The sequence below is a fragment of the Phoca vitulina genome, unplaced genomic scaffold, assembly GCF_004348235.1.
Source record: "Phoca vitulina isolate PV1807 unplaced genomic scaffold, GSC_HSeal_1.0 scaffold57, whole genome shotgun sequence".
In the NCBI taxonomy this organism is placed as follows: Eukaryota; Metazoa; Chordata; class Mammalia; order Carnivora; family Phocidae; genus Phoca; species Phoca vitulina.
Window position 1 is genome coordinate 4,793,008 of NW_022589760.1, and position 27,308 is coordinate 4,820,315.

At 37.8% G+C, this 27,308-nt stretch overlaps 1 protein-coding gene across 3 annotated transcripts in view; it reads right to left on the reverse strand.

Moving 5' to 3' along the window:
- Positions 1 to 7,866: 7,866 nt before the first annotated feature.
- DIAPH2 (diaphanous related formin 2) overlaps positions 7,867 to 27,308 on the reverse strand; it is a 951,942-nt gene continuing 932,500 nt past the window's right edge. For all 3 annotated transcript variants that reach the window (XM_032390097.1, XM_032390096.1, XM_032390094.1), the window contains one exon: positions 7,867 to 13,186. In XM_032390097.1, coding sequence (XP_032245988.1) covers positions 13,122 to 13,186 — 65 coding nt within the window. In that variant the 3' untranslated portion in view covers positions 7,867 to 13,121. The remainder of the gene's footprint in view (positions 13,187 to 27,308) is intronic.

Consider the following 27,308-nt stretch of genomic DNA (forward strand, 5'->3'; position numbering starts at 1 on the left):
GGAGATTTTTAGAGAATGGTGAGTTATGTTGTGATGGCTGCAGCAGAGATATATGGGTAAGAGTGAAAGGGAAGTTTGGGAAAAGTGAGCTAGGCCAAATTTTGGAGGATGTTCGCTACCGAGCCGAAGAATTTGGATTTTAAATTTGTATTCTTTGGTGAGCCACTGTGGGGATTTGAGTGTGGAGATCAGATAATCAAATGGCTGCTTTGGACAGGGGTGAAAGAATAGGCAGAAAGAACAGTTATTACAATAATCAAGGAGTGGGATCTGGATGTGGGTGGTGGCTTTGAAATCAGAAAGAGATCCATGTATACTACACTGTGAAGGGAGAATTGATAGAACTGAGTGGAGGTGTGGATGTCAAAAACAAAATGAAGTTTTGTTAACTCTGGTGATTAAGAAGCACATCAGTGCCAGTGATAAACACAATGAAGCCTGGAGTGGGAGCTGGATGGGAATTGCCTGGGAGAGAAGATAATTCTGAGTTTTGACATGGTGAGCTTGAGGTGGCCAGCTGAAATGTGGTATTAAGAGTATGAGAGAAACAGATGAGGCTTAGTAGAGGTGATCTTGGCAGTGAGATAAATATAATAATGATTATATTTGTATGGCATTATAATATACAAAATGTTCTCACATACATTATTTTACATAATTCTTACAATAGTCCAAGGCTCAAAGAGTTTAAGTAACTTGCCCAATGTAGCACAGCTACTTAGTGGCCAAGGTAGCATGCCAAAACTTGTTTTCTTTCTATTACTGTAATTGAAATAAAATGCCAAAGGAAAACATAGAGAAACCTTAGACTCTAGATTATACAATTTTTATTCCCCTAACCTGCTACCTTACTTGAGGGCCAGACCCAACCCTGGAAAACCCCATCTTAGGTTCTCTTCAGTTATTTTAAATATCACTTTTAGAGATGAGGAAACTGAGACCCTGGGAAATTAATGTCTATTAAAGGGATAGGTGGAAGTCAGACAAGGGCTCTGGTAGATTGCAATATTATTTCCAGGTATTAATTTTTCCTCCCTGTTAGAGAGCACATCTCTGCTTCCTGCCATGAACCCTGCCAAATTCATGTGGGCTTGGTCATAGAACTCGCTTTGGCCAATGGAATGTAAGCCAAAGTGACATTTACCACATATGATCAGAAGCTTTAAGAGCCACGGCACGGTTCAGATTTTTTTGCTCTTTTCCCTCTGATGTAAGAATGACATGTCCCAAATAAAGGCTCCTCCTTCAGCTATGATCCTTGAATGAAGAAGGCATATGAAACAACCACAGATGACCTGTAGTTGCCACATGGACTTTTGCTATGGTAATTGAGGTTTTATTGTTTGTAATAATAGTACAAACTAGCTAAAGCTGACTAATACATTACTCCATTGTATGTGTTTCGTTTCCCTTGTGTTTACACAAATGCTCTTTCACCTGGTAGGTCTCCAATTAAATATCACTTCTTTAGAGAGGTGGTTCTTGACCACCCAGTCTAATTTACGCCCCCCTCCCCACCACACACACATATGCCATTTTCTCCTATAATATTTGTATTCTTTCCTTCTTAGACACTTCACTCAATTGTAATCATGTATAGCTTAGTTTATCATTGGCATCTTCCACTCGACTGTAAGCTCCTGAAGACCTGAATCATGTCTATTTTTGCCCACTATTATATAATGCCTGTCACACAGTAGTTGCTCAGTGGATATTTGTGGAATAAGTAATGAACAAATAAATAGCTTGTTGTTAACATGGTTGTTGGATCATAAAGCAAAAAGGTGGGGGTATGCTATGATTAAGGGAAATAATGTTCCTGAAGAACCTCCTAGGTTCAAGGATTAACTATTTTTTTCTTTTTGGTCCTTCTCTTTCAAGGAAACTTTGAAAACAGTGGCCCTTTTTCAAAACCCTTAAAAATAAATTCACTCACCAACAGACTTCTGCAGCTTGGCAGATTAATACTAGGGAAGCCTGAGGAAGCCTCTAGATAGACTAGAAGGTCTCCTTTGTAAGAAAAGAGAACTGTTGCCATAAAATGCTTAGTTATATGGAATAAGTCACCTGCCTTTCCTGTTTGGAGTGGTTGATGAAATGTAGTGAGAAGCAAGAAGGAGGGGAAGAGAAAGAGATTACCTGGAAATGGGAATTATGGGCTGGTGTAGTGGATGCCTTTATGCTCCAAACCAGAAAAATCAGGGCTCCTTCCCCTCACTTTCACCTGCCAAGAGACCACTTAGGAGGTGTCTCTGGGCTGTATCACACTAAACTGGCAATCAAGAGTTTGAAGGTTTTGTGCAAAATTGTCAGCTTCTGTGTGACAGGGACATACACATATCTTCATGCTCAGGTGGTGGGAGGGAGGAGGAAGCAACTATTCTGTATTTTAGACTGTAAAGTTTCTTGTATGGAGAAACCCACAAGGTCCCACAACTTGAATTGCTGAAAAAACAGTGAAGCCTAATGTGGAGGATATAGTGTCAGTGGGTGGAGCCAATGACCCATGAATCTCTTTGCTACAGGATGCCCATTAATCCTTTGACTCTAAAGTTTCTGTGATCTGTGACTCCAGAACACATAGACAGGGTAGGTTACTTAGGCAGAGCAGAAGAGGAGACACTTATGAGGATATACTGCACTTTTACAAAGTAAAATAAATGTAATAAAAAGCAGGCAGCATAATTGCCATGACTTATACCCTATGACATTTGATAATAACAAGATTGGTACATTAAAAATAAGTTCCACATTTAGAACTCTGCCTTGATATTTACACTTATTAAATTGTTTAGGGAGGTGGTTCCTGGATGCTGGAGGCCCATATATAAAACATATTAGCATAATTGGAGTACAGCCAAATCCCTCAGTGTACATTGCAGATACTTGTTAAAAGCTTGACCTTGGAGGGAAAACCTTCCTCCTTGTCTTCAATCAGTCATCCGCTCCTGAAAGCACTCCTCTGAAATCAACTTCCAGTCATCCATAGTTGGGAGAGCTTGTCCTCAATGGTGACCTTAGGCAGGCCCTCAGTTTCCAGGACAATGATGAAGGCTATGTTCTCACCTGGGTGAGGAAATAAGTTGTGATTTTCCATTACCTGTACCAAACATTCCTTTTCATTTGTTTAATTCACTGAGCATTGATACTACACATTAGTTCATTGAGCAATTGCTTTGTGTAAAGGCCCAGAGATGAATGAGATAGTTGTTGCCATCAAGAAACATACTTTAGTCAAGGACACAGACAACTAACTCTAGTAAAAGGCAGAATGAAATAAAGGCCATAATAGGAGTATGAGCAAATTGCTGTGGGAGCATAGATAATACAATTTATTTTAATGAGGGAAGGAGAATTAAGGAATTCATAGGTTTGTTTATCATTGGCAAGCTCCAGTGAAAAATCCAGTGCAGCATGGCTGGAGGGATTGTGAAGAGGTTTGGAAGTTACATTTGAGTCTGTTCCTGGGAATTTTGAAGCCCATACTAGTTTTGTAATTAAGAAGAACAAAAATTTTTGAAGTGCGTCAAGAAAGGCAGTTTAGGAAGCAATCTCTAGTGGTATGAAAGGTTGAAGAAGTAAAAACTGAAACAGGGTGACCAACTTCTGTGCCTGACTGGATATTAGGGGATAGGGAATAATACAAGATGCTTCTGGTGTTTCTAGCCTTAGAGGCTAGGACAATATAGTACACATAATGGAAAGGGCGATCTAGATAGAAGGATCAGTTTGCTAGAGAACATATTTGGTTGGGACTGTACTGAGTTTAGTGTGTGAGATATCATTTACAGACTGAAGGTGGTTCAGGGGTTCAGAAGGAATTGCAGAGTCATCTGCTTGTAGGAAATTGTCAAAGCCATGGAAATGGCCAAGATGACCCTGGTACTGGGGAGAATACAAATGAATGCTGGAGATACTGCCTTTATTTATTTGAAGACAATCACTAATAAAGAGGACTGAGAGAAAAAAAAAAGAGGACTGAGAAATTTTCTGAGTGGTGGGAAGCGATAGGACTAGGTGTTCATTGTAGGAAAGTGGGAGAATTTAAGTGGGATGAGGATTAAGAGGAATTTATACTTGATAATTAGGTAGTTGTTGATAGTCTTGAAGGAGAGAGATTCATGGGAAAGTTGCTGCTGTTCTTTGATAGGATTCTTGAGGATGCTTGTAGACTAAGAGGAAAGGAGATGATGGAATGATGGACACAAAAAGTGAAAGTCCTGGGGCACCAGTTGGCTCAGTTGGTTAAGCGTCTGCCTTCAGCTCGTCATGTTCCCAGGGTCCTGGGATCGAGCCCCGCATCAGGCTCCCTGCTCAGCGGGGTGTTTGCTTCTCCCTCTCCCTCTGCCTGCCTCTCTCTGTCTACCTCTCTGTCAAATTAAAAAAAAAAGTGAAAGTCCTTAAAAAAAAAAGTACCACACACTATAAGATCACAGCAAGTCAGCTTTTTATCCCAGATGCTCTGGAGTTGAGAGTCATTGATATCTAACAAATGCTATGATTTTTATCATTATACTGAATTCTGCTGAGGGGCCTTATCCATGACCCTTCCCTTTCATTTCCTTTTCCTCCCTCCCCCAAGCACTGCCATAAGTGCTACCAGTTGTTTAACCAGGAAAAATACTCCATTACTTGATTTTTGTCAGGAAGTCTAGGCCACTGTGCTACTATGCCATAGGTTCCCAAAAACTATTCAAAGTGAAAATTCATAGTATTTGGGTATTTTCAATTTAATTCCTATTGTGATATTTGGGGTTTTGTAGGACAACAGAGGGACAATAACACAAGGTATTTGCTAGGGGTTGGGGGCAGGGGCAAGATGGAGCAGATTCATAAAACAGGTTCCCTTCCCAAACAAAAGAATATTAGCTAAAATAAAGTCATTCAGTGTTGCATGTATCTAGCAATTGAATGTATTGAGAAGGGAAGCCTTATGGTTCTTTGAGTAGAAAGGTATTTAGCATAAAGGGGACAGATTTGGGCACAGTTTGGAAGTCTGAGAGACTCCTGGGAAAATAGTAAAACGGGAGAATTTGTTGTTCTTTTAGAGAGTAATAATTGTTCCAGAACCTCTTAAATGTATGGTTTAAAATATTAACCAGACACTTGAGAAGTTCTACCTATGAACTAATGAAAGCTTTTTCCATAAATTATACTTCATCTAAATGCCTTTCTTTCCTGTATGAGTCCAAAACTGAATGAGTACATTTTAATGGCCACTCAATCTGTCAGTTTGTTTCTTTGAACAGCCATTCAGTGCTTTTCAGTATTAATTATTAAAAAGAAAAGAGAGAAAAATAGGAAAGGGAAAAAGAAGGAAAGAAAAATAACACAACATGGAGAGCCTACCTTTGCCCTTCTTACCATAATCACTATAATATCACTGAATAAGTTCCTGTTCAGAATCATGTTCTCCTGCCTGCTCTGTCTTTATGACTTGATGCTACTTGTATATAAGGCTTGTGTGAGCCATTCAACAGTACAGATAATAGGACTGTATCAAGTGTCAGAGCAGCAGCTGTGCATATCCATGGTATCATTGCAAAGATGAGCTATTCTTGTGTTAAATTTTTTGGTTGAAAGTAGCCCATCAGTCACTCAGGTCTAAAACCTCAGTGTCAGGTTTGTATTCTTCCTTTCCTCATACCCTCAACATCTAATCAATTGCCAGTTCTTTAGATGCCTCTTGGATCTGTCCCACTGATGCTACCTTAGCTTAGGCCCTCATTATTTATCAAAAGTATTGCAATAGCCTCCAACGAAGTTGGCCTTCTGTGACCTCTCCCTCTGTCCTACACAGAGCTTCCAGCATCATCTTCCTTAAGTGCCACATTATCATTGCTTTCCTCAAAATACCTCAGTATTAGCCTACCATTTATAAAATCAAGCCCCAAATACACAACCACTGCTGCCTTTCATGGACCTTACACTCTAGTCAAACTTAATTATTCAATATTCCCTGTGTATGCATATCAAAGTTCGTACTTTTGCTCATGCCTTCCCTCACTCCTCTCAGAAAAACCCTAAGCTTCATGAGAATAGGGACCACATCTATTTGGTTCACTGTTATGTTCTCAGAGTCTAGCATTGTGGTTAATACATGATAGGTGCTCATTAAAAACTGACTAAATAGGGGCGCCTGGGTGGCTCAGTCGTTAGGCGTCTGCCTTTGGCTCGGGTTGTGGTCCCAGCGTCCTGGGATTGAGCCCCATGTCAGGCTCCCTGTTCAGTGGGGAGCCTGCTTCTCCCTGTCCAGCTCCCCCCTGCTTATGTTCCCTGTCTCACTGTCTCTGTCAATAAATAAAATCTTTAAAAAAAACCCTGACTAAATAAGTTTCGTGTATCCAAACCTACTTACCCTTTAAATTTCAGTTGAAATATCACTGTGCCAAAAAGTCTATACTGATACCTGCTTCCCACCTCAATACCTATACCTCATCTCTCTAAAACTGATTTGTTTTTTTCCTTAACTCCCATAGGCCCTATCTATCCCATTCTTATGACATTGATCACTTTCTTCCACCTTGGATTACTATTCTTTTTGTACATGTCTCATCTCCCACTAGACTGTGAGACTCAAGGCAGGAGCTATGTTTAATTCGTAATTGTGCCCTAAAAAAGCAATGTTCACTGAATGGGCACTCAATGATTAGAATAGCCACACACGAGGCTTTAGCAAATCAGAGAAGTTAAGGGTTTATTATTATTTCTAATAATATGATAAGAGCTCTTCTGCTTTGCTCATAAACATCAAAAGGTGAAAATACTGTCTGGACTTCAATTAGCCAAAATATAGGTGAAAATATTGGCTGAACCTCCTATTAGCCAAGATATATGGTCATCATGGCTTGAGATTGAATTCTGGCTAATCTCCAAAAACTAGAAAGTCATGATTCACATAATTCATGAATTTGCAAGTTGTTTTCTCCTACAATGCTTATTAACTATAATAATATTTTATTTGGGACTCTCGACATCTAAATAAATTCAGTCTTTACATGGGATCTTTGGCTATACATTTCCTTTTAATTTAAATCAAAACTATATGCCATGTTACATGCATTGCATATATATCAATTTCCAGATTTCCACTTTCCTTTGAGTTCTTGGCATTAAGCTCAAATTCCCCTAGTTGGGGATACTAAGGTTTTCAGACTCCGTACTAAGGAATTTGCCTCTGGGGGAGAAAAGAAAAAAGCTAATGTATTTGATTCCTAGAGCAACCCAAAATTCCATGGGAAACAATTGTCTTGTCAGGTACTTTGGATCATATAATTTATAGATCTGGTTATTACCTTGTCTAACCCTCCATCTTCAAGTCAACCCACCCATGATGAGAGATTCTTTTGAAAGCCCTCCAGAGAATAATTATATACAATGCTTTATTACTCATTCCAGATTTTTACCCCTCTGAGCAGTTGAAGTCCATTTGCTTTCATTCTATAATCAAGACTAAAAAAAAAAAAAAAAAAAAAAAAATCCGAAACCAAAAAACAACTCTTTTCTGTATCAAGAGTTTCCCTGGAAGATATACATCACCCTTCTGACTTTTCTGGACTCTTAAGTTGTGCAAACATTTCTACACTACACTGGCAGGAAGTGTTAAAGAATACTTAAAGAAAATCTTATGATTCCCACAGGTATGTGTGTCTGAATATATTCCATGATTTCCTCCTGACCAGGTCCTTAAAGAAACACTCTTGTAGGGGCACCTGGGTGGCTCAGTCAGTTAAGCGTCTGCCTGCAGCTTGGGTTGTGGTCTCAGGGTCCTGGGATCGGGTCCCGCGTCTGGCTCCCTGCTCAGCGGGGAGTCTGCTTCTCCCTCTCCCTCTGCCCCTACCCCCTGCTCATGTTCTCTCTCAAATAAATAAAATCTTAAAAAAACAAACAAACCAGGAACACTCTTGTACTTCTGTTCAGTTGAACCTTCTCCTTCTAAAATGTTCTTATATCCTGTCTTTATACTTCAGTTTACGCCTTTTCACTCATCCTTAATATTATCATAGGCAGACAACATTTAATGTATTATCTTAACTTTATTTAATAAGTGAGTATGCATTACATATAGATTGCAAGTCATTCTTGGTCCTGTGAAGAGACAGGTGGTTAATCTGAAGCAAAATGAGAGCATGAATCCACAGTTCTAGTGCTACTGAAATACTTCTTCTGGGTGTCTTGTATGGGCACAGTCTCCCTCAATACCCATTCAACGCAGGCTTTGCTGTCACCTCTCCCTTCAGCTGAGGGATTCACAATATCTAAAGTCAGCTTGTAAAGAACCCTTCTGTATCAGAGGTAGTTTTATGCCTGCACTATAAATCACGGAAGACATTTGGTCAAAGACTCCATAAAAGGGGCAGAAGGTAAACACCAGAGCTCAGAGTTGGAACCAATTATTTTTTCAAGCTAAGCACTGGCCATAGTAGCAAAAGTATCAACCAAATTTTGGAATAGCCTGTTCAGCTATTTAACATCAAAGCATGCATAGCCTGTACAAACAATAGCTTTTTAGAGGAAACCTTGAGTTTGGCTTAAGCACCAAGAACACATTTTAAAAAGTGAAAAGTATATTTATGTGCAATGACTAGTGTAGTGAGCTAAATAATGGCTTCCCCCAAATATGCCCATGTTCTAATTCTTGGAACCTGTGACGTTACATTATTTGGAAAAAGGGTCTTCACAGATGTAATTCAGTTAGGAATACTGAGATGAGGAGATTTTTATGGATAAACCAGGTGGGTCCTAAATGCCACAAGTGTTCTTATAAGAGAGAGGCAGAGGTAGATTAGATATACAGAAGGAAAAGTAATGTAAAAACAGAGCAGAGAGAGATATGGCCACAAGCCAAGGAAGGAATGACAGTCACAAGAAACTGAAGAGACTAGGACCAGGTTTTCTTCTGGGGCTTCCAGAGGGAGTACAGACCTGCCAAGACCTCAATTTAGGACTCAATTTAAATTTCTGTTGTGTTAAGCTACCATGTTTTGTGTATTGTTATTACAGCAGCCACAGGAACCTAATACAGATTTTGGAAACAGGAAGTAAGGTACTCCTATAATGAATAACCAAAAATGTGGAAGTGGCTTTGGAGTGGATAATGGGTACCGGCTGGAAGAACTGTGAGGCATTTGATAGAAAAAACATACACTGCTATTAGAAATATGAATGTTAAAGGTGCTTCTGGTGAGCTCAGAAGGAACTGAGGAACATTTTATTGGAAACTAGAAGGAAGGTGATCCTTGTTATATAGTGGCAAAGAGCTTATCTGAATTGTTTCCAACAGTTGTATGGAAAGTAGAATTTGTAAGTGATGAACTTGGATATTTAATAGCTGAGATTTCCAAGCAAAGTGTTGGAGGTAGGGCCCATTTTCTTCTTGAGCTTACAGTAAAATACAAGAAGAAAGAGGTAAATTGAGGAAATAATTGTTATGCAGAAAGGAACCAGCACTTGGTAATTCAGGAAATTTTGAACCTGTTCAGATTCCAAAAGATGCTAAAATTAGCTGATGCACTATTAGGATAGTGTGCTCTGGAGATAAAGCCAACCTCTGGCTTGTGTTGAAGAGATTAGGCATTGACTCACGGATCCACTCGATCATCTCAACAGAAGCCAAGAATAGAGATGGCATTATCCAGCAAAGATCTGTGAGGACTCTTATCTCAATATTGAATCAATTTGACATGCATGGGAGGCCCACAAAGTTTTTGAGAAACAGTTCTAGCTTGGCCTGAAAAGGATCGAGACAGGACAAAATGAGAGAAAGTCGTCAGACTACCAAAGTTTTACAGGCAAGAAACAGGATGATAAAGCTGCAAACATGTGCTACCCTTCAATATAAAGGGTCATTCTTAGAGCAGAACTGCAGGTACAGAGGCAGAGGCCCAAGCAGGGGAGCAGAGGCAGAAGTGCAAACCATGGGCACAGAGACAGACTTGATCCATGGGCCAAGAGGCCAGAACTGCAGGCCTAAAGGGTGGGGTCCTGAAACAAGGAGGATTGTCAGGCCAAGAAACCTAGGGGGATTTTGCCTGGCTGAATTTTGAAAGTCATCAGGCCATGTGACTTCTTTCTATTTTCCATTTTCCCTGGTTTGAAATAGCAATGTCTATAACTCTTGCCCTATGCCTGTTCCACCATTGTGTTTTGGAAGCAGATAACTTGTTTTGCTTCATTTATTCACATTTGGAGAGGAATTTTGCCCCAGGATTTTCATCTATACCTGATTTAGATGATCTAGATGATGGGATTTGGGACTACTGAACTGATGATGTTTGGATGAGATTTTAGATTTAGAGTTGATGCTGTAATGGGTTGAGACTTTTGGGAATGTTGAGATGGGGTAAATATATTTTGCACATGGGACATATATAAATTTTGGGGGCCAGAGGGCAGACTGTAGTGGGCTGGGGGGGGGTGCCTCCAAAAAGGTATGTCCACATCCTAACTCCCAGAACCTGTGAATGGAACCTTATTAGGAAAAAGGATCTTATAAGAGAGGCATAGGAAGATTAGATACACAGAGGAGAGAGTGATGTGAAGATGGAGCAGAGACAGATGTAGCCATAACCCAAGGAAGGCCAATAGCCACTACATGCTGGAAGAGGCAAGGGAAGATTTTCCTCTAGAGACTTTGGAGGGAGCAGAGCCCTTCATTTTGGACATTTTGCCACAGGGACCATGAAAGAATACATTTCTGATGTGTTAAGCCAAGTTTGTGGTACTTTGTTACAGCAGCCAAAGGAAACTAATGCAACTACTAAACATTCTAAGGATTTTGTATTTTTAAAAATCATTTTGAAGAAAATTTGCATAAAATGGTGCTTCTCACTGTGGCAGTAATAAACCTAACAAAAGACTTTAGTGTAATTTGGTTCTACACTAAAAATGTTACTATGTACTTTTTCTGGTGATAATTTTCAATCTCAAACAAAACTGCAAATGGCTAAAGCAGGACCATTATAAATCTGGGAAGCAAAACCTTTAACTCAATTATTGGAACTTCATGAAAGACCCTGAAAGGTTCCATACTGTTTGTGAAAACCATGTGGCATTTCTCTAAATACAAATATATAATTTATCAATAATAGTATTTCATTCATTTTTTTTCACAAACTTAAAAATAAGGCAAGTTCACGTTTCGAAGAGGTGAATACTGTGTATCATCAGTATTTCTATCCTGACCATCTTTTTTTTTTTTTCTGACCATCTTCATAATACGGCATGGCAAATGCCCCTAAATTTTAGTCAGGATTAATATTTCAAAATATCATTTTCCTACAGCCTGAAAGGCTACCAAAAGACTCAGGCCATGCCATGAAGATTTCAGAAAAGATTTTGTGAAGTCAAAAATACACACATTAATTATTTACATAAATTTGTATATCTTTGTTGTTGTTGTTAAGAAAAAGTGTATGAAATTGATATGTCCCTCAAACTTGTTTGTGTATGCATATGTGTGTGTCTTAAGATAGGATAAAACCATAAAATCTCAGATACTGTTAGTCTTTTTGATTTCTCTATTGTAGCAGCTTCAGAGATTTTTTTTAAATATCATACCCAAGTAAGAATGCACTGGAGGAAAAGGTAGCAGTTTGAATCATTATACATCTATATAAAGGAGACTGAATTATTGGTCACTTGTTTACATTATTTCAAATGGTGACCTGCCAAGCCAGTTGTTTGTTCTTTCTGAACGTCTATAGTGTGCTTTGGAGAAGTAGAAATAGGATCTTCTATATAAGAAATATACATATAAGAAATTTTTTACAGTAATGACAATCATCTGCATGGATTAGTTTTAAAATTACACTCCAGAGAAGTTATACCACATTATTTCAATGCATATTTTAAAGTAATAGACAAGTTAAGTATAACTTCTATGCCTTCATCTATTTAAGAAATATGTAGAACATGTTTTTTCTCCTAGGGTTGTTTTGGCAGCATCATTTTAATTTATTAATATAAGGTAAGTAAGTATGATGATCACTGAGAAGTTCACTTAGTCACTGGGATGTGGAATTATTGTAGTAGGAGATATAAACATATACACATATATACACATACATACATATAATTTTTTTCTTCTTCAGACCACCAAGGCAGAATTAGAAAGGGGAGAAGAGAGGCAGATAAAACAGTTGACCTTTCAGACAGTTTTCTGCTGCCTGCAGAGAGAAATCTTTTTCCTCTCAGGTCTTTTAGAAACTCTATTCCCTACTTTCATGGGGGTCATGGGAGAAAGAAGCAATAGAAGAAATAAACCACAGAGAATAGGAATCAATATTTACCTTTAAAAAATCTTAATAAAGGTAATAGAATTTTCAGGTTCATCCCAGAATAAACATTAAAATGTGAGGTTTTTCTCAAAAAATAGTCATATGAAGTATTTGTATAAAGTAGATATATGTGCATAATTAGAAAATACCTCTTTAAATAAAGTTTAAATCACTTTCTCTAACTGCTTCTGTTAAACTCTAGTTTATTTTTAGCAATGATAAGTGCCTGCAACATCATGCTGAAACTCTAGATTAATGATAAGTTTAATTTCAGCCAAAGCAGATGAATCCATCAGCTTTCACTTGAGATAAGATTCTAAATAAATTCATGGGGTTGAAGCAGTACTTTTTTTTTTAGCTTCCAAAATGGATTCTCTTGCAGAGTACCTCTCCAAATCATTAATACACACATTTTCATTGGCCTTTTCTTTTTCTATGTAACAGGAATCGGAAGCAGACATTGAATAATTCTTTCTATTTCCTTTCTTTTCCTTTTTTTTGGGGGGGCGTGACCTGCAATTTGATTAACATTGTAATTTTTTGACAGACTGAATGTTTTTGAATTTCTTATACTTTTCATCATTACCATCAGGTCACACACAATAACAATACACATCTTTACACTAAAATGGAACACATGTTTTAAAATCCTTGTAATTGTGTTTGTATAATTGTGAAAGCATCTTGCAATAGCTGTAAAAATACATGCTATTTCACCCAGCTTAGCTTGATCCTTGCAGAAATGCATTTATTTCCTCTCTATCCCTTGAGTGGATATTTTGTTCTTCTCAAAATATATGATTTCTTTTACTTAAATATTTTCATATTCTTTGGCATCAGGATTCACTTAGATGAGATAGCTCCATTGTGGCGAGAGCGTGACCTTTCCAAAGGTACTCGTCTGTTATCTGTAAGACAAAGAGAAAAAGAACCAAAAACACGTGAGCTTTAGATCTTGGCTATTACACAATGTCAGGTCAAGAGAGGTTTTCGAATAGTCCTGAAAATCACTTCAAATGAATATGTAAATAAGTAACAAGGAGCCCAGATCTGAGGAGTTCATGCTGCAGCTCCCAGGCTGAGTTCAAGAGTCCTGCAATCAGCAATAAATAACTTTTCTTGGTAAGTGAAATCAGAGTGATGAAAGAAATGGAAGAATTTTCTCAAGCACAGTCCCCTTGGAAATTGCAGGTGACAACAAAATTCCTTGGTAAAGATGTCAGATTGAAAGGATCTATGTACAGAGCCCTTTGTTGGAAAGCACTTCAATTTTCAATTCCCCGTGAGTTTTCTTTTTCTTTTTTTTTCCCCCATGAGTTTTCACAATCTGTATATGGGCTACCTCTAGAGGACACCAGGGTAGGCAGAGCAGAAAAGAATTTTTATTTTTTTTAACAATGATGGCAATATGTGCCAATCAAACAAGCTACTGAATCTTTGCCTGACTGTATGATGTAAACATATTCAACACATTATATAAGTCATTATGGGAATGAATAATGAATAGGTCCTATTCCCCTCAGAGGAAGAATAATCACTGTAGAGGTAACTGTTGGCACAAAGCTTGGAAAGCAAAGTTTAAAAGCATTGATGGTTGCTCAAAAGAGTTTTAGCTTTAATAGAGAAAAGGTTTACAGCTCTGCATTGTGATGATCACTACTTTGTTATTATCACCTCTGTTTTATGCTCAGCTTAAATGCAATTGATGCGGATGAAAATCCCTTTCTGACAAAAGCATAATATACTTAGATTCTCTATTTAAAATGAGACTAGGTCCCTCAAAATAATGACAACCACCAGCACTTACATAAATGCTAACGCTTAACACCTGTTAATTTGCTAATTCACTCAACATCCCTGGGAGGTAAGTCCATTTCATTCTACCCTATTATTTCTGCTTTAGTGATGAAAGTTAAACAGCAAACCAGTAGTATGATGGGGGATTATAATGCAAAGTTAATGCCTAAGTATCAGGACTGCTTTGTTCAGAGGTAGATGTTGGGGCCTCCCAAGCTACTAACCATATCCTCCCTGAAATGATGATGCCCAAAGAACACATCCTGCCTGTCCCATGGGGAGGGGAGGATGGACTATGAGAAGTGCTGAGGTTCGCTGTGGTACCTTTCTGCTCTGTGCTAGTGTCTCTGGACTGATTCCTGGTAGTCTGTGGTCAGTTCACAGAACAAAACTAACTGGCTTCTATGACCTTGGTCTTGTTAACATCACATATGACTGCATTGAGCCAACCAGCCATAAGCTTAAAGTGCCTTAAAAATGCAATAGTATCACTGAGAGGTGAGAAAGAAAGGCATTTTCTCTATTCAGAGATATATCTGAGTGAAGGATTATTTGGGTATTCTTTTAAAGATACCATTTAAAAAAGTCATTAGTTTGTGATCTAGATCACAATTCAGCAAAAATGTGAAGATAACATTCCTAGATAAAGGGCTTATTACTTAGATGTCACTAGTTTGCATACAGATTGGTTTGGGACTTAGAAAACATTTAAAATGAGATTATAATATAATGGTTACCAATGATTTGCTAGTATTTAAACATTCAGTGTTAAAAGCCACCAAATATAAGAATGATGGTACCATTCTCAGAGGATTGTCTCAGCTCAAAAAAGGGCTTGTGCCTTGGTGGTCCTACACACTAAGGTCAACTGGCATTGCGCTCAGGAATGCCACTGGCTTCCCATACCATCACTCACAGCCCACTAGATTTAAGACAAGTACCACATTAAAAAAACCCAGACTCATAGCATTAAATGATGTGGTATCAGGATTCACTTATTGGTAGCATTTGGTATGAGAAAATAAACTTTCAGGTGAAAATGAACTGAGGAAAGGACATTGAAGCTTTTGGAAGACAGGATAAACACTGGCTCAGGGCCCAAATCTAGCTCTTGACATGCACAAGAGAGAATGATTCTACATTTCCTCCCTCTCTCCCTTCTCTCTCTTTATATATTTTTGGTACCGAACTGATCCCTATGTTAATGAGATAAGAGGAAGCAATTCTGAAAAAGTTACCACGTACTTTTGAAATGTCAATGTACAACCTTATTTATGGGGAAAAAATGCCATTAGAAACAATGGCAACAATGGCAACAATGACTAATCTGGATTTTGTGATCAAATTATAATTTTCTGCATTTATATTAAAACTATTTTAGGTGCAAAATATACTCTAGATTTGTACGGATCAAGCAGAAAGTGAAATTTAGAAGATAACATGTTTATAAATGTATATGACATGAATATCTATATTCATCTTTTTTCAGACTCTTAGTAGCTTGCAATCTAATGATGAAAACTTTTCATGCTCAAATGCATGTCTTCTTTGAGGCAAAGACTAAGAATCAGTGAATTTTTTGAAATAAAAATTCTATAATTATAGTATTAAATACTAACGGGTAAAAATCTGGCATGGCCCTCATAAGGTAAGGGCACTAATTGATATCAAATTTAGGAGAAAGCAAATGTTACATATTATTGCTGTCAGAGGTGATTAATTTGGGTGATTTGAGAGGGACTGTATTTCCTATTTGGAGATGTAGGTGGAGGAAGTGGATGCCCATGTGACGATTTGAGAGTTGTAGGAGACCCAGACTGAACCAAATTCACTTTTTTAAAGGTTTTATTTATTTGAGAGAGAGAGAGCACATGTGAAAGAGAGCACACGAGAGAGCACGAGCGGGGATGGGGCCCGCTGGGCAGAGAGGGAGGTTGAGAAGCAGGCTCCCCACTGAGCAGGGAGCCCAACGTGGGGCTCGATTCCAGGACCCTGGGATCATGACCTGAGCCAAGGGCAGATGCTTAACTGACTGAGCCACCCAGGTGTCCCCAAATTCACTTCTATAACTAGTCTTATTCTCCAACACTACTGATACTAGAATACTTTAGATGGCAAAAATAGGAGCCTCTCCTCCAAAAAGTCAATAGTTTAAAACATATGTACTCACCTGAGATCATGTGAGGGCTTTGTTAACAAATAGTGGCTTTCCTTTCCAATTTGCCTGTTGACTTTTTGGAAACCAAAGAAAGGAAGAAGGGGGGGAGGCATCTGTCTATGTTTGTATACTTGATGGGGATATGAGATACCGGAAAACACATTTTATTAGAGGATGGGGAGAACATGATTTGTCATAATCTTTCTCTGCTTTCATTTTCTTAATGTATGAGGTAACATATGATAGTGAATAAGAAAGCCTACAGTGTCTAATATATCCTCATGATCTAAGAATTCATTAAGAAATTCTATTGTTTGTAAAAACCAACAATTAATGCAGCATTAAAACCTGAAATGTCAGTCCCAAGATGTAACTTCCAAATCCACCATAGCTGGGTATTCTCTTTGATCATCAAAGGCTTGTCTTTGAAATATGCCCCATGTGAAGGTGAAAAGATTCTGATATTACAGAGAGTGTCCTGGTCATAACGTGAAGCTGGAGAGGGACACAGTTATATAAAAATGTGCATTCTATGGAGGAAGCATGATCAAAACTAAAACAATATTCCAATCTGTCATGAAAAGAGAATATGAATACATGGCCCAGCTTTAACATGCTTCTGCACATTCTGGGTATCAGGTTACCAGTTAAAACCAATGTCAAGGTTTCTCCACTGTCATAACAGCAATAATCTTTATGCTTTTTCTGAATATAAATATATTTGACATTCATCTCAAAACCTTCCCTACTGAATCCTACAGTAAATGGATTAAACCCATTACTGTATTGATCTAGAATTCATTCATGCAATCATTTATTCAGCAACTATGTACAAAGCACATCACCCAAGAAATACCTGAATGTTCCAAAGTTTCACACCAATAGCTAAATTTACATCACTAATGTTCTTCTTACTGAAAACTCTGTCAAGTGAAATAACTGAGGAATAAGCATATTATAGATAAAGCTTAACCAAACACAATGTGAGACAGACTAAAGTACTCAAGCCTATAGTATGTAACCTGAAAATGTACAATTAATCCTTCACCAAAGTGAGTGTATGCCAAAGGTACAAGGATATATCCTGTATATTTCATGAGTAGGACAAGTTGAGATTGAAAAACTGTGATAAAGGCCATGTTCATTATTCATTTCCCCTCAGATTAGGAGTCTATCTGTTGTCTATGGAAGAACAGTTTCCTTCCTGGTATTCATAGGCAATGTAGATGTATCAATGTTAACCTAACATGATGCACTTTCCCCTCCCAGCAGGATAACATAAAATAAATGTGTTTGGTATATACTGTATATTGTATTACTAAATATCCAATTTTAATGCGAGTAAACAAAGTAAAAGAAAACCTCTGTGATTTATGGTGAACTTTGTTTTCTCCAAAGCCCTTCAAAATTAATGGTGTGTAGATTGACCATCAATGGGTAGGCATTATTTCCAACAAATAGAGCAGAGGACTGGGTTTATGCAGCTTAGGCTAAGAAAACCAAGAAAACTAAAGATGCTTCAGGAAATGTCTACTGAGTAGATGTTTGCTTTCCAAATACTAATGAAAGAAGATAATTTATCTTAGACTGTAATACTAAAATTGTCTCATATAAACTTACATTTTTCCCCTTATGTCCCATGATTCCAAAGCTGTTTGGTTTATGTTTTTCTCTCTGATTTTGGGAATCCTAAATTGATAAAGTTTCTCATTCACTAGAATTGACTGTAAGGTAGCAGCTGAATTAGGCTTGGGCCTAATCTCTTGGTGGAAGACAGCCAACTGATCCATTAGTTGACCAGGTTTGTTCTCTTCACTCTTATCAGAATAGTGATAGTGTCTTTAAAATACATATTTTCTTTAAAGAGATAGAGCACACACATGCGAGTAGTGGGGAGGGGCAGAGGGAGAGGGAGACAGAGAATTTTAAGCAGGCTCCATGCCCAGTGGGGAGCCCAACGCGGGGCTTGATCTCTTGACCCTGAGCTTGATTTCATGACCCTGAGATCATGACCTGAGCAGAAACCAAAAGTCGGACACTTAACCAATTGAGCCATGCAGGCACCCCAAGATACATATATATTTTGAACTTAAACTATATGTGCAATTTGGTATTCTATATTTTCATTTAACATTTTATTGTAGAAATTTTCCATGTCATTAACCTCCTGAAACATGATATTGAAAACATGATTTTTAATGGTCACATAATCTTTTTATTTTATATAAATATACCACGATTTGGTTAACCATTTCTCTACTGCTAGATATTTAAGTTGTTCCCATTTTTTTCTATTATAAAAGCCTCACCATGAACATCCTTATATCTTTATATATACCATGTATGGAAGTGGGTTTGTTAAGTGTGCAAAATTAAGTCCAAATTGAATTCCAGAGTAGTTGTATTAATTTAAATCCAACTGGCAGTAAGTACATTAATTTGTGTTATCACATTGTTGGGTATTAACCTTTTTAAAATGTGTAATATGAAAAGTGATTAATGGTATCTGATTTACTCCTTTTGTATTTCTTCAAATCCTTGTAAAGTGGAATTTTCTATATGTTATTATCTATATATCTTCCTTTATTTTTTTTTTTTTTTTAAGATTTTATTTATTTATTTGAGAGAGAGAGAATGAGAGAGAGAGCATGAGAGGGGGGAGGGTCAGAGAGAGAAGCAGACTCCCTGCCGAGCAGGGAGCCCGATGCGGGACTCGATCCAGGGACTCCGGGATCATGACCTGAGCCGAAGGCAGTCGCTTAACCAACTGAGCCACCCAGGCGCCCTCTATATATCTTCCTTTAAATGCTGGCCAGGCCCCTTGGCCATTAATCTACTGGGGTCTTAGGTTTTGCTTTTGTTTTTATTTTGGAATCTACATATTAAAGATAGTAACCAATTTAAATATTTGTTAGAACTATTTTCTTAGTTTGTTGATTACCTATTTAGTTTGTGTTGTGGGTTTTTAGGAACATATGGTTTCTTTTTTTTCCCATTATACTCTATATTTTTTATTTTTATTACTGAATTATAGTTGACATACAATGTTAAATGTTTGAGGTATAAAACACAATGATTTGACAATTCTATACACTATGCAATGCTCACCATGATAAGTGTAGTTATCATCTATCACCATACAATGTTACTACAATATTATTGACTATATTTCCTATGCTGTATTTTTCATCCCCCTGACTTATTTATTTTGTAACTGGAAGTTTGTACCTCTTAATACTCTTCCCCTTTTTTGCCTATCTGCCTACTCCCCTCTGCTCTGGCAACACCAGTTTGTCCTCTGTATTTATGAGTTTGTTTCTATTTCTGCTTTTTCTTGTTCATTTGTTTTGTTTTGTAGATTCCACATATAAGTGAAATCACATGGTATATGTCTTTCTGACTTATTTCACTTTAGTGTAATACTCTATAGGTCCACCTATGTTGTCACAAATGGTGTGTTCTCATTCTTTTTATGGCTATTATTCCATTGTGTGTGTGTCTGTATATATATATTCTTTCTCCATTCATCAGGTGATGCATACCTAGGTTTCTTCCATATCTTGGGTATTGTAAATAATGCTGCAATAAACATAGGGGCTTATATCTTTTCAAATTAGTGTTTTCTTTTTCCTCATGTAAATACTCAGTAGTGGAATTACTGAACAGTATGGTACATGCAAATCAAGACCACAATGTGTTATGACCTAACACCAGTCACAATGGCTAGTATAAAGAAAGACAAGGAATAACAAGTGTTGGTGAGGATGTGAGAAAAGGGAACCCTTAGCACTGTTGGTGGAAATGTAAATTGGTATAGCCATTTTGGAAGACCGTATGGAGGCGCCTTTAAAAATGAAAAAGAAAAGAACTGCCTATCTTTTCTTTTAGGGGTTTTATGGTTTCAGGCCTGACATTTAGGTCTTCAATCAATTTTGACTTTATATTTTTGTATGGTGCAAGACAGTGGTCCAGTTTCATTCTTTTGCATGTTGTTGACCAGTTTTCCCGACACCTTTTTTGAAGAGACTGTCTTTTTCCCATTGCATATTCTTACCTCCTTTGACATAGGTTAACTGACCATATAAGCATAGGTATATTTCTGAGCTCTCTATTCTGTTCTATTGATCTATGTGTCTCTTTTTGTGCCAGTACCATACTGTTTTGATTACTATGGCTTTGTAGTATAGTTTGAAACCTGGAATTGTGATACCTCCAGCTTCATTTTTCTTTCTCAAGATTGTTGTGGCTATTTGGGGTTTTTTGTGATTCCATATAAATTTTAGGATTATTTGTTCTAGTTCTGTGAAAAAAATACCACTGGTTATTTGATAGGGATTACATTGAATCTGTAGATTGCTATAGGTAGTTATCAACATTTAAAAAATACTGGTTCTTCCAATCCATGAGCATAGAATATCTTTCCATTTGTTTGTGTTGTCTTCAATTTCTTTCATCAATGTTTTATAGTTTTCAAAGTACAAAGGTCTTTCACCTTGGTTAAATTTATTCCTCGGTGTTCTTTCTGGTGCAGTTGTAAATGGGATTGTTTTCTTAATTTCTCTTTCTGCTACTTTGTTATTAGTGTATAGAAATGCAATAGATTTCAGAGCACCTGGGTAGCCCAGTTGGTTGAGTGTCCAACTCTCAATTTCAGCTCAGGTCATGATCTCATGGGTCGTGAGATTGAGCCCTAAGTCGAGCTCACTGCTCAGCAGGGAGTCTGCTTAAAGATTCTCTCCCTCTGCCCCTACCCCTGGTCATGCTCTCTCTCTAAAATAAATACATAAATCTTAAAAAAAGAAATGCAATAGATTTCTATATATTAATTTTATATCCTGCAACTTCACCAAATTTATTTGTTATCTCATAGTTTTCTGGTGGAATCTTTAGAGTTGTCTATATATATAGTAATATGCCATCTGCAAATAATGATAGTTTTACTTATTCCTTACCAATTTGGACACATTTTATTTCTTTTTCTTGTATGGTTGCTGCAGCTAGGACTTCCAGTAGTCTGTTGAATATAAGTGACCAGAGTGGACACCCTTGTCTTGTTTCTGATATTAGAGGAAAAGCTTTCAGTTTTTCACCATTAGGTATGATGTTAATTATGCGTTTTTCAGATATGGCCTTTATTATGTTGACATATGCTCCCTCTAAACCTACTTTGTTGAGATTAGATTTTTTTATCATGAACAGTTGTTGAATTTTGTTAAATGCTTTTTCTGCATCTCTTGAAATAATCATATGGTCTTTATTCTTTCTCTTGTTACTATGATATATTACATTGATTGATTTGTGGATATTAAACCATTGTTGTATCACTAGATAACTCTACTTGATTGTGGAGAATAATTTTTTAACTATATTGTTGAATTTGATTTGCTAATATTTTGTTGAGGACTTTTGAATCTATGGTCATCAGGAATATTGGCCTGTAAGTTTTTTTGCAGTGTCTTTGTCAGGTTTTGGTATAAGGGTAATGCTAGCCTTGAAGAATGTATTTGGAAGCTTTCCTTTCTCTTCTATTTTTTGGGATAGTTTGAGAAGAATAGGTATTAACTCTTGTTAAAATGTTTGAGAGAATTCACCTGTGAAGACATCTGGCCCTGGACTTTTTTTGTTGCACATTTTAAAATTAATGATTTATTTTCATTATCAGTCTGTTCAGATTTTCTACTTCTTCCTCACTCAGTTTTGGAAGATTGTATGTTTCTAGGCATTTATCCATTTCTTCTAGGTTGTCCCATTTGTTGGCATATAACTTTTTGTAGTAGTCCCTTATAATCCTTTTTATTTCCATGGTGTTGGTTGTCACTTCTCTTTCATTTCTGATTTTGAGCCTTTATCTTTTTCTTTATGTGTCTGTCTAAGGGTTTATCAATCTTTTTTATCTTTTCAAAGAACAGCTCTTTGTTTCATTGATCTTTTAAATTTAAAATTTTTTAACACCCAAAAAACAAATAATCAAGTCAAAAAGTGGGCAGAAGATATGAAAAGACACTTCTCTGAAGAAGACATACAAATGGCTAACAGACACATGAAAAAATGTTCATCATCATTAGCCATCAGGGAAAGCCAAATCAAAACCACATTGAGATACCACCTTACACCAGTTAGAATAGCAAAAATGGACAGGGAAAGAAACAAGTGTTGGAGAGGTTGTGGAGAAAGGGGAACCCCCTTACACTGTTGGTGGGAATGCAAGTTGGTACAGCCACTTTGGAAAACAGTGTGGAGGTTCCTCAAAATTTTAAAAATAGAGCTACCCTATGACCCAGCAATTGCATTACTGGGTATTCACCCCAAAGACACAGATGTAGTGAAAAGAAGGGCCATATGCACCCCAATGTTCATAGCAGCAATGTCCGCAATAGCCAAACTGTGGAAAGAGCCGAGATGCCCTTCAACAGATGAATGGATAAAGAAGATGTGGTCCATACATACAATGGAATATTACTCAGCCATCAGAAAAGATGAATACCCAACTTTTACATCAACATGGATGGGATGGGAGGAGATTATGCTAAGTGAAATAAATCAAGCAGAGAAAGTCAATTATCATATGGTTTCACTTATTTGTGGAACATAAGGAATAGCATGGAGGACATGGAGAAGGAAGGGAAAAATAGGGGGGGGAATTGGAGGGAGAGATGAACCATGAGAGACTATGGACTCTGAGAAACAAACAGGGTTTTAGAGGGGAGGGGGGTGGGGGGATTGGTTAGCCGAGCGATGGGTATTAAGGAGGGCATGTACGGCATGGAGCACTGGGTGTTATATGAAAACAATGGATCGTGGATCACCACATCAAAAACCAATGATGTATTGTATGGTGACTAACATAACATAATAAAATTAAAAAAATAAATAAATAAATTTAAAAGTTTTTAGTCTATGTTTCATTTATTTCTACTCTAATTTTATTGTTTTCTTCCTTCTACTAATTTGGGTTTTGTTTGTTCTTCTTTTTCTATTTCCTTTAGGTATTAGGTTAGATTATTTATTTGAGATTTTTCTTATTTTTGAGGTAGGTTTGTATTGCTGTAAGCTTCCCTCAGAATTGCTTTGGGTGTGTCCCAAATATTTTGGACTGTTGTGTTTTCATTTTCATTTGTTCCCATGTATTTTTTTTATTTCCTCTTTGATTTCTTGGTTGACCCACTGGTTGTTTAGTAGCATGTTGTTTAGCCTCCATGAGTTTGGGTATTTTCCAGTATTTTTCTTGTAACTACTTCTAGTTTTATACGTTGTGGTCAGAAAAGACTCTTGATATGATTTGAATATTCTTAAATTTATTGAGACTTGGTTTGTGGCCCAACATGTGATGTATCCTGGAGAATGTTCCATGCACACTTGAAAGGAATGTGTATTCTGCTGTTTTTGGATGGAATGTTCTGTATATATCTGATAAGTTCATCTGGTCTAATGTGTTGTTCAAAGCTACTGTTCCCTTATTGATTTTCTGTCTGGATGATCTATCCATTTATGTAAATGGGGTGTTTAATAAGTCCCCTACTATTACTGTATTACTTTCAATTTCTCCCTTTATGTCTGTTAATAGTTGCTTTATGTACTTAGGTGCTCCTATGTTGGATGTATTGATATTTACAATTGTTATATCTTCTTGTTGGATCTTTACCATTATGTAATGTCCATCTTTGTCTCTTCTTACAGTCTTTGTTTTAAATTCTGTTTTGTCTGATAAAGTATTAATACCCCATTTTTTTCACTTTCATTTGAATGAAAGATCTTTATCCCTTCACTTCAGTCTGCATGTGTCTTTAGGTCTGAAGCGAGTCTATTGTAGGTAGCATATAAATAAGTGGGTTTTTTTGTATCCATTCCTTCACCCTATGTCTTTTGATTGGAGCATTTAGATCATTTATATTTAAAGTAATTATAGATAGGTATGTACTGTTGCCCTTTTGTTAACTGTTGTCTGATTGTTTTTGAATTTTTTCCCTGTTCCTTTCTTCTCTTGCTCTCTTCCCTTGTGATTGATGACCTTCTGTAGTCTTATGCTTGGATTTCTCTCTCTCTCTTTCTCTTTTTTTGTACCTACTATAGGTTTTTGGTTATCATGAGGTTCATTTATAACATCTTAAGTATATAGCAGTCTATATTAAGTTGTTGGTTGCTTGAGTTCAAACACATTCTAAAAGCATTACATTTTTACTCCCCCCTCCATGTTTTATGTATATGTCATATTTTATATCTTTTTATTTGTGAGTCCCTTAACTATTTTTTGATAAAATTATTTTTAAAGATTTTATTTTAAAGATTTTATTATTTTTTTTATTTATTTGACACAGAGAGAGACAGTGAGAGAGGGAACACAAGCAGGGGGAGTGGGAGAGGGAGAAGCAGGCTTCCCGCGGAGCAGGGAGCCTGATGCGGGGCTTGATCCCAGGACCCTGGGATCATGACCTGAGCTGAAGGCAGACACTTAATGACTGAACCCCCAGGTGCCCCTGATAAAATTAATTTTAATACGTTTGTCTTTTAGCCTATACTAGCTTTATAAGTGACTGATCTACTACCTTTACTCTGTTTGCTTTTACTCATGAAATTTTTTCCTTTCATAATTTTCTTCTAATTATGGCCTTTTCCTCTTAAAGAAGTCCCTTTAACATTTCTTGTAAAGCCAATTTAGTGGTGATGAACTCTCAGTTTTGTTTGTCTGAGAAACTATCTCTCCTTCAATTCTGAATGATAACCTTGCCAGGTAGAGCATTTCTGGCTGCAGGTTTTTACCTTTCAGCACTTTGAATATGTCGTACCATTCTCTTCTGACCTACAGAGTTTCTACTGCAAAATCAGCTATATGGGATTTCCCTTATATATAACTAGTTGCTTTTTCTTACAGCTTTTAGGATTCTCTCTTTAGCTTTAATTTTTGATGTTTTAATTATTACATGTCTTGGTGTGGACATCTTTGAGTTCATCTTGTTTGGGGGTTCTCTGTGATTTTTGGACCTGGATGTCTGTTTCTTTCCCCAGGTAGGGAAGTTTTCAGCTATTATTTCTTCAAATAAGCTTTCTGCCCCTTTTTTTTCTCTTATCTTCCTCTAGGACCCATATAATGTGATTGTATACCTGATGTTGTCCCAGAGTTCCCTTAACTTGTCCTCATTTTTAATTTTATTTTTTAAAAGATTTTATTTATTTATTTGACAGAGAGAGAGAGTGGGTGTGTGTGTGTGCATGCACAAGCAGCGTGAGCAGGAAAGGGAGAAGCAGGCTCCCCACTGTGCGGGAAGCCCAATGCGGGGCTCGATCCCAGGACCCTGGGATCATGACCTGAGCCAAAGGCAGACGCTTAACCAACTGAGCTACCCAGGTGCCCTACCTGTCCTCATTTTTTAAAATTATATTTTGTTTTTGCTGTTCAGCTTGGGTGCTTTCTATTACCCTGTCTTCCAGATCACTGATCTCTTCTTCTGCATACTCCAATCAGCTATTCATTCCCTCTAGTGTATTTTTCATTTCAGTTATTATATTCTTCAACTCTGATTGGTTCTTTTTTATATTTTCTATCTCTTTGTTGAAATTCTCACTAAGTTCATCCATTCTTCTCTCAAATCCAGTGAGCATCTTTAGGACCATTACTTTGAACTCTTTATTAGGTAGACTGCTTATCTCCAGTTCATGTAGCTATTTTTTTGAAGTTTTGTCTTGTTCTTTCATTTGGAGCATATTCCTCTGTCTCCTCATTTTGTTTTGACTTTCTGTGCTTGTTTCTATGAATTACATAGAACAGTTATTTATCCTAGTCTTAAAGGAAGGGCCTTGTGTAGGAAATCTCTGTGTGTACCTGGTTGCTTTGGCTGGCTGGCTGGAGCTGTAGCAGGCACCGATTGGGGGTCCTGGGGCCTATGCACCAGGGCCACCCTAGTGGGATGGCTGGAGCTAAAGTGGGCTAGGGGTCCCAGGGCTCTCTACACAGAGGGCATCTTGGCAGGACAGCTGGAGCCAAAGCAAGTGCAGGCTGGGGCTCCTGGGGCATTCCTCTTAAGGGCACTCTGGCAAGATGTCTGGAGCAGAAGCAGGCATGGGCCAGGAGGTTCCACGATGTTCTGTCCAGGCGGCTCCCTGGCTGGATGGCAGTAGCTGAGGCAGGAATGAGCTAGGTGGTCCTGGGGTGCTCCATGCAGGGGGTATCCTGGTGGAATGGGTGGAGCTCAGGTGGGCAAAGAGCAGGATGTCTTTGTGCAACTCCATGCAGGAGGTCCTTGGCTGGGAAGTCCTCAGATGCTCCATGCATGGGGTGTCATGGCAAGTCCTCTGGAGCTGAATTGGGTGCAGGCCTTCGGTGTCCCCGTATTTGCTTCACTGGGGCCACACTGAGGGGCTGGGGCTGATGTGGACTAGGGGCACAGGACTCACTGAGGTGGGAGGCTGGCTAGGGTACCTGGACCCTGCTTCTGTCTGCATTATCAAAGTGGAGAGGAAATGTAAATGTAAATGGCACTTGCCAGCACCTCTGACCCCAGAGGGTGTTCCAGCAGCTTCCCTGCCATTTGGCAGATGCTCTAGGGCTGGCTCCTTTATATTCTAGTTTCCCTTTTAAGCTGCAGCTTTTATTCTGTGCCCCAGAGTGGAGGAATCCTCTCCCAGTCCCTCAGTACTATCCCTCCCACTGCAGTTTGCAGCATCGGGGGTGGGGTTCTCATGATTACCATGCCTCCATCTCTCCTGCCATTCTCTATGTGGTCCCTCTGTCTTTTGTTGTGCATAAGTTGTTCAGTCAGCCTTCAGTTCTTCAGGAGGAATTGCTCTATATGTAGGTGTAGATTCAGGATGTCTCTGCAGGAGGTGAGCTCAGGGTCTTCCAATATAACTATCTCAGACTGGGACTCATTTTTATTCTTTATGTAGCTAAATCTATTGATCTTTTACACTGTGATCTGTTCCTTTATTTTTAAGTTTAGAAAGCCTTTCTCTAGCCAGAGACATCTGATTAACATTCAACTGTCTCTTGTTTTGTAAGGTTTGTTTTTTTCCACATTTATCTATTTAAATGATCTAGATTTTATTTTGTTGTACAATGTCAGGCAAGTTTCCACATTGAT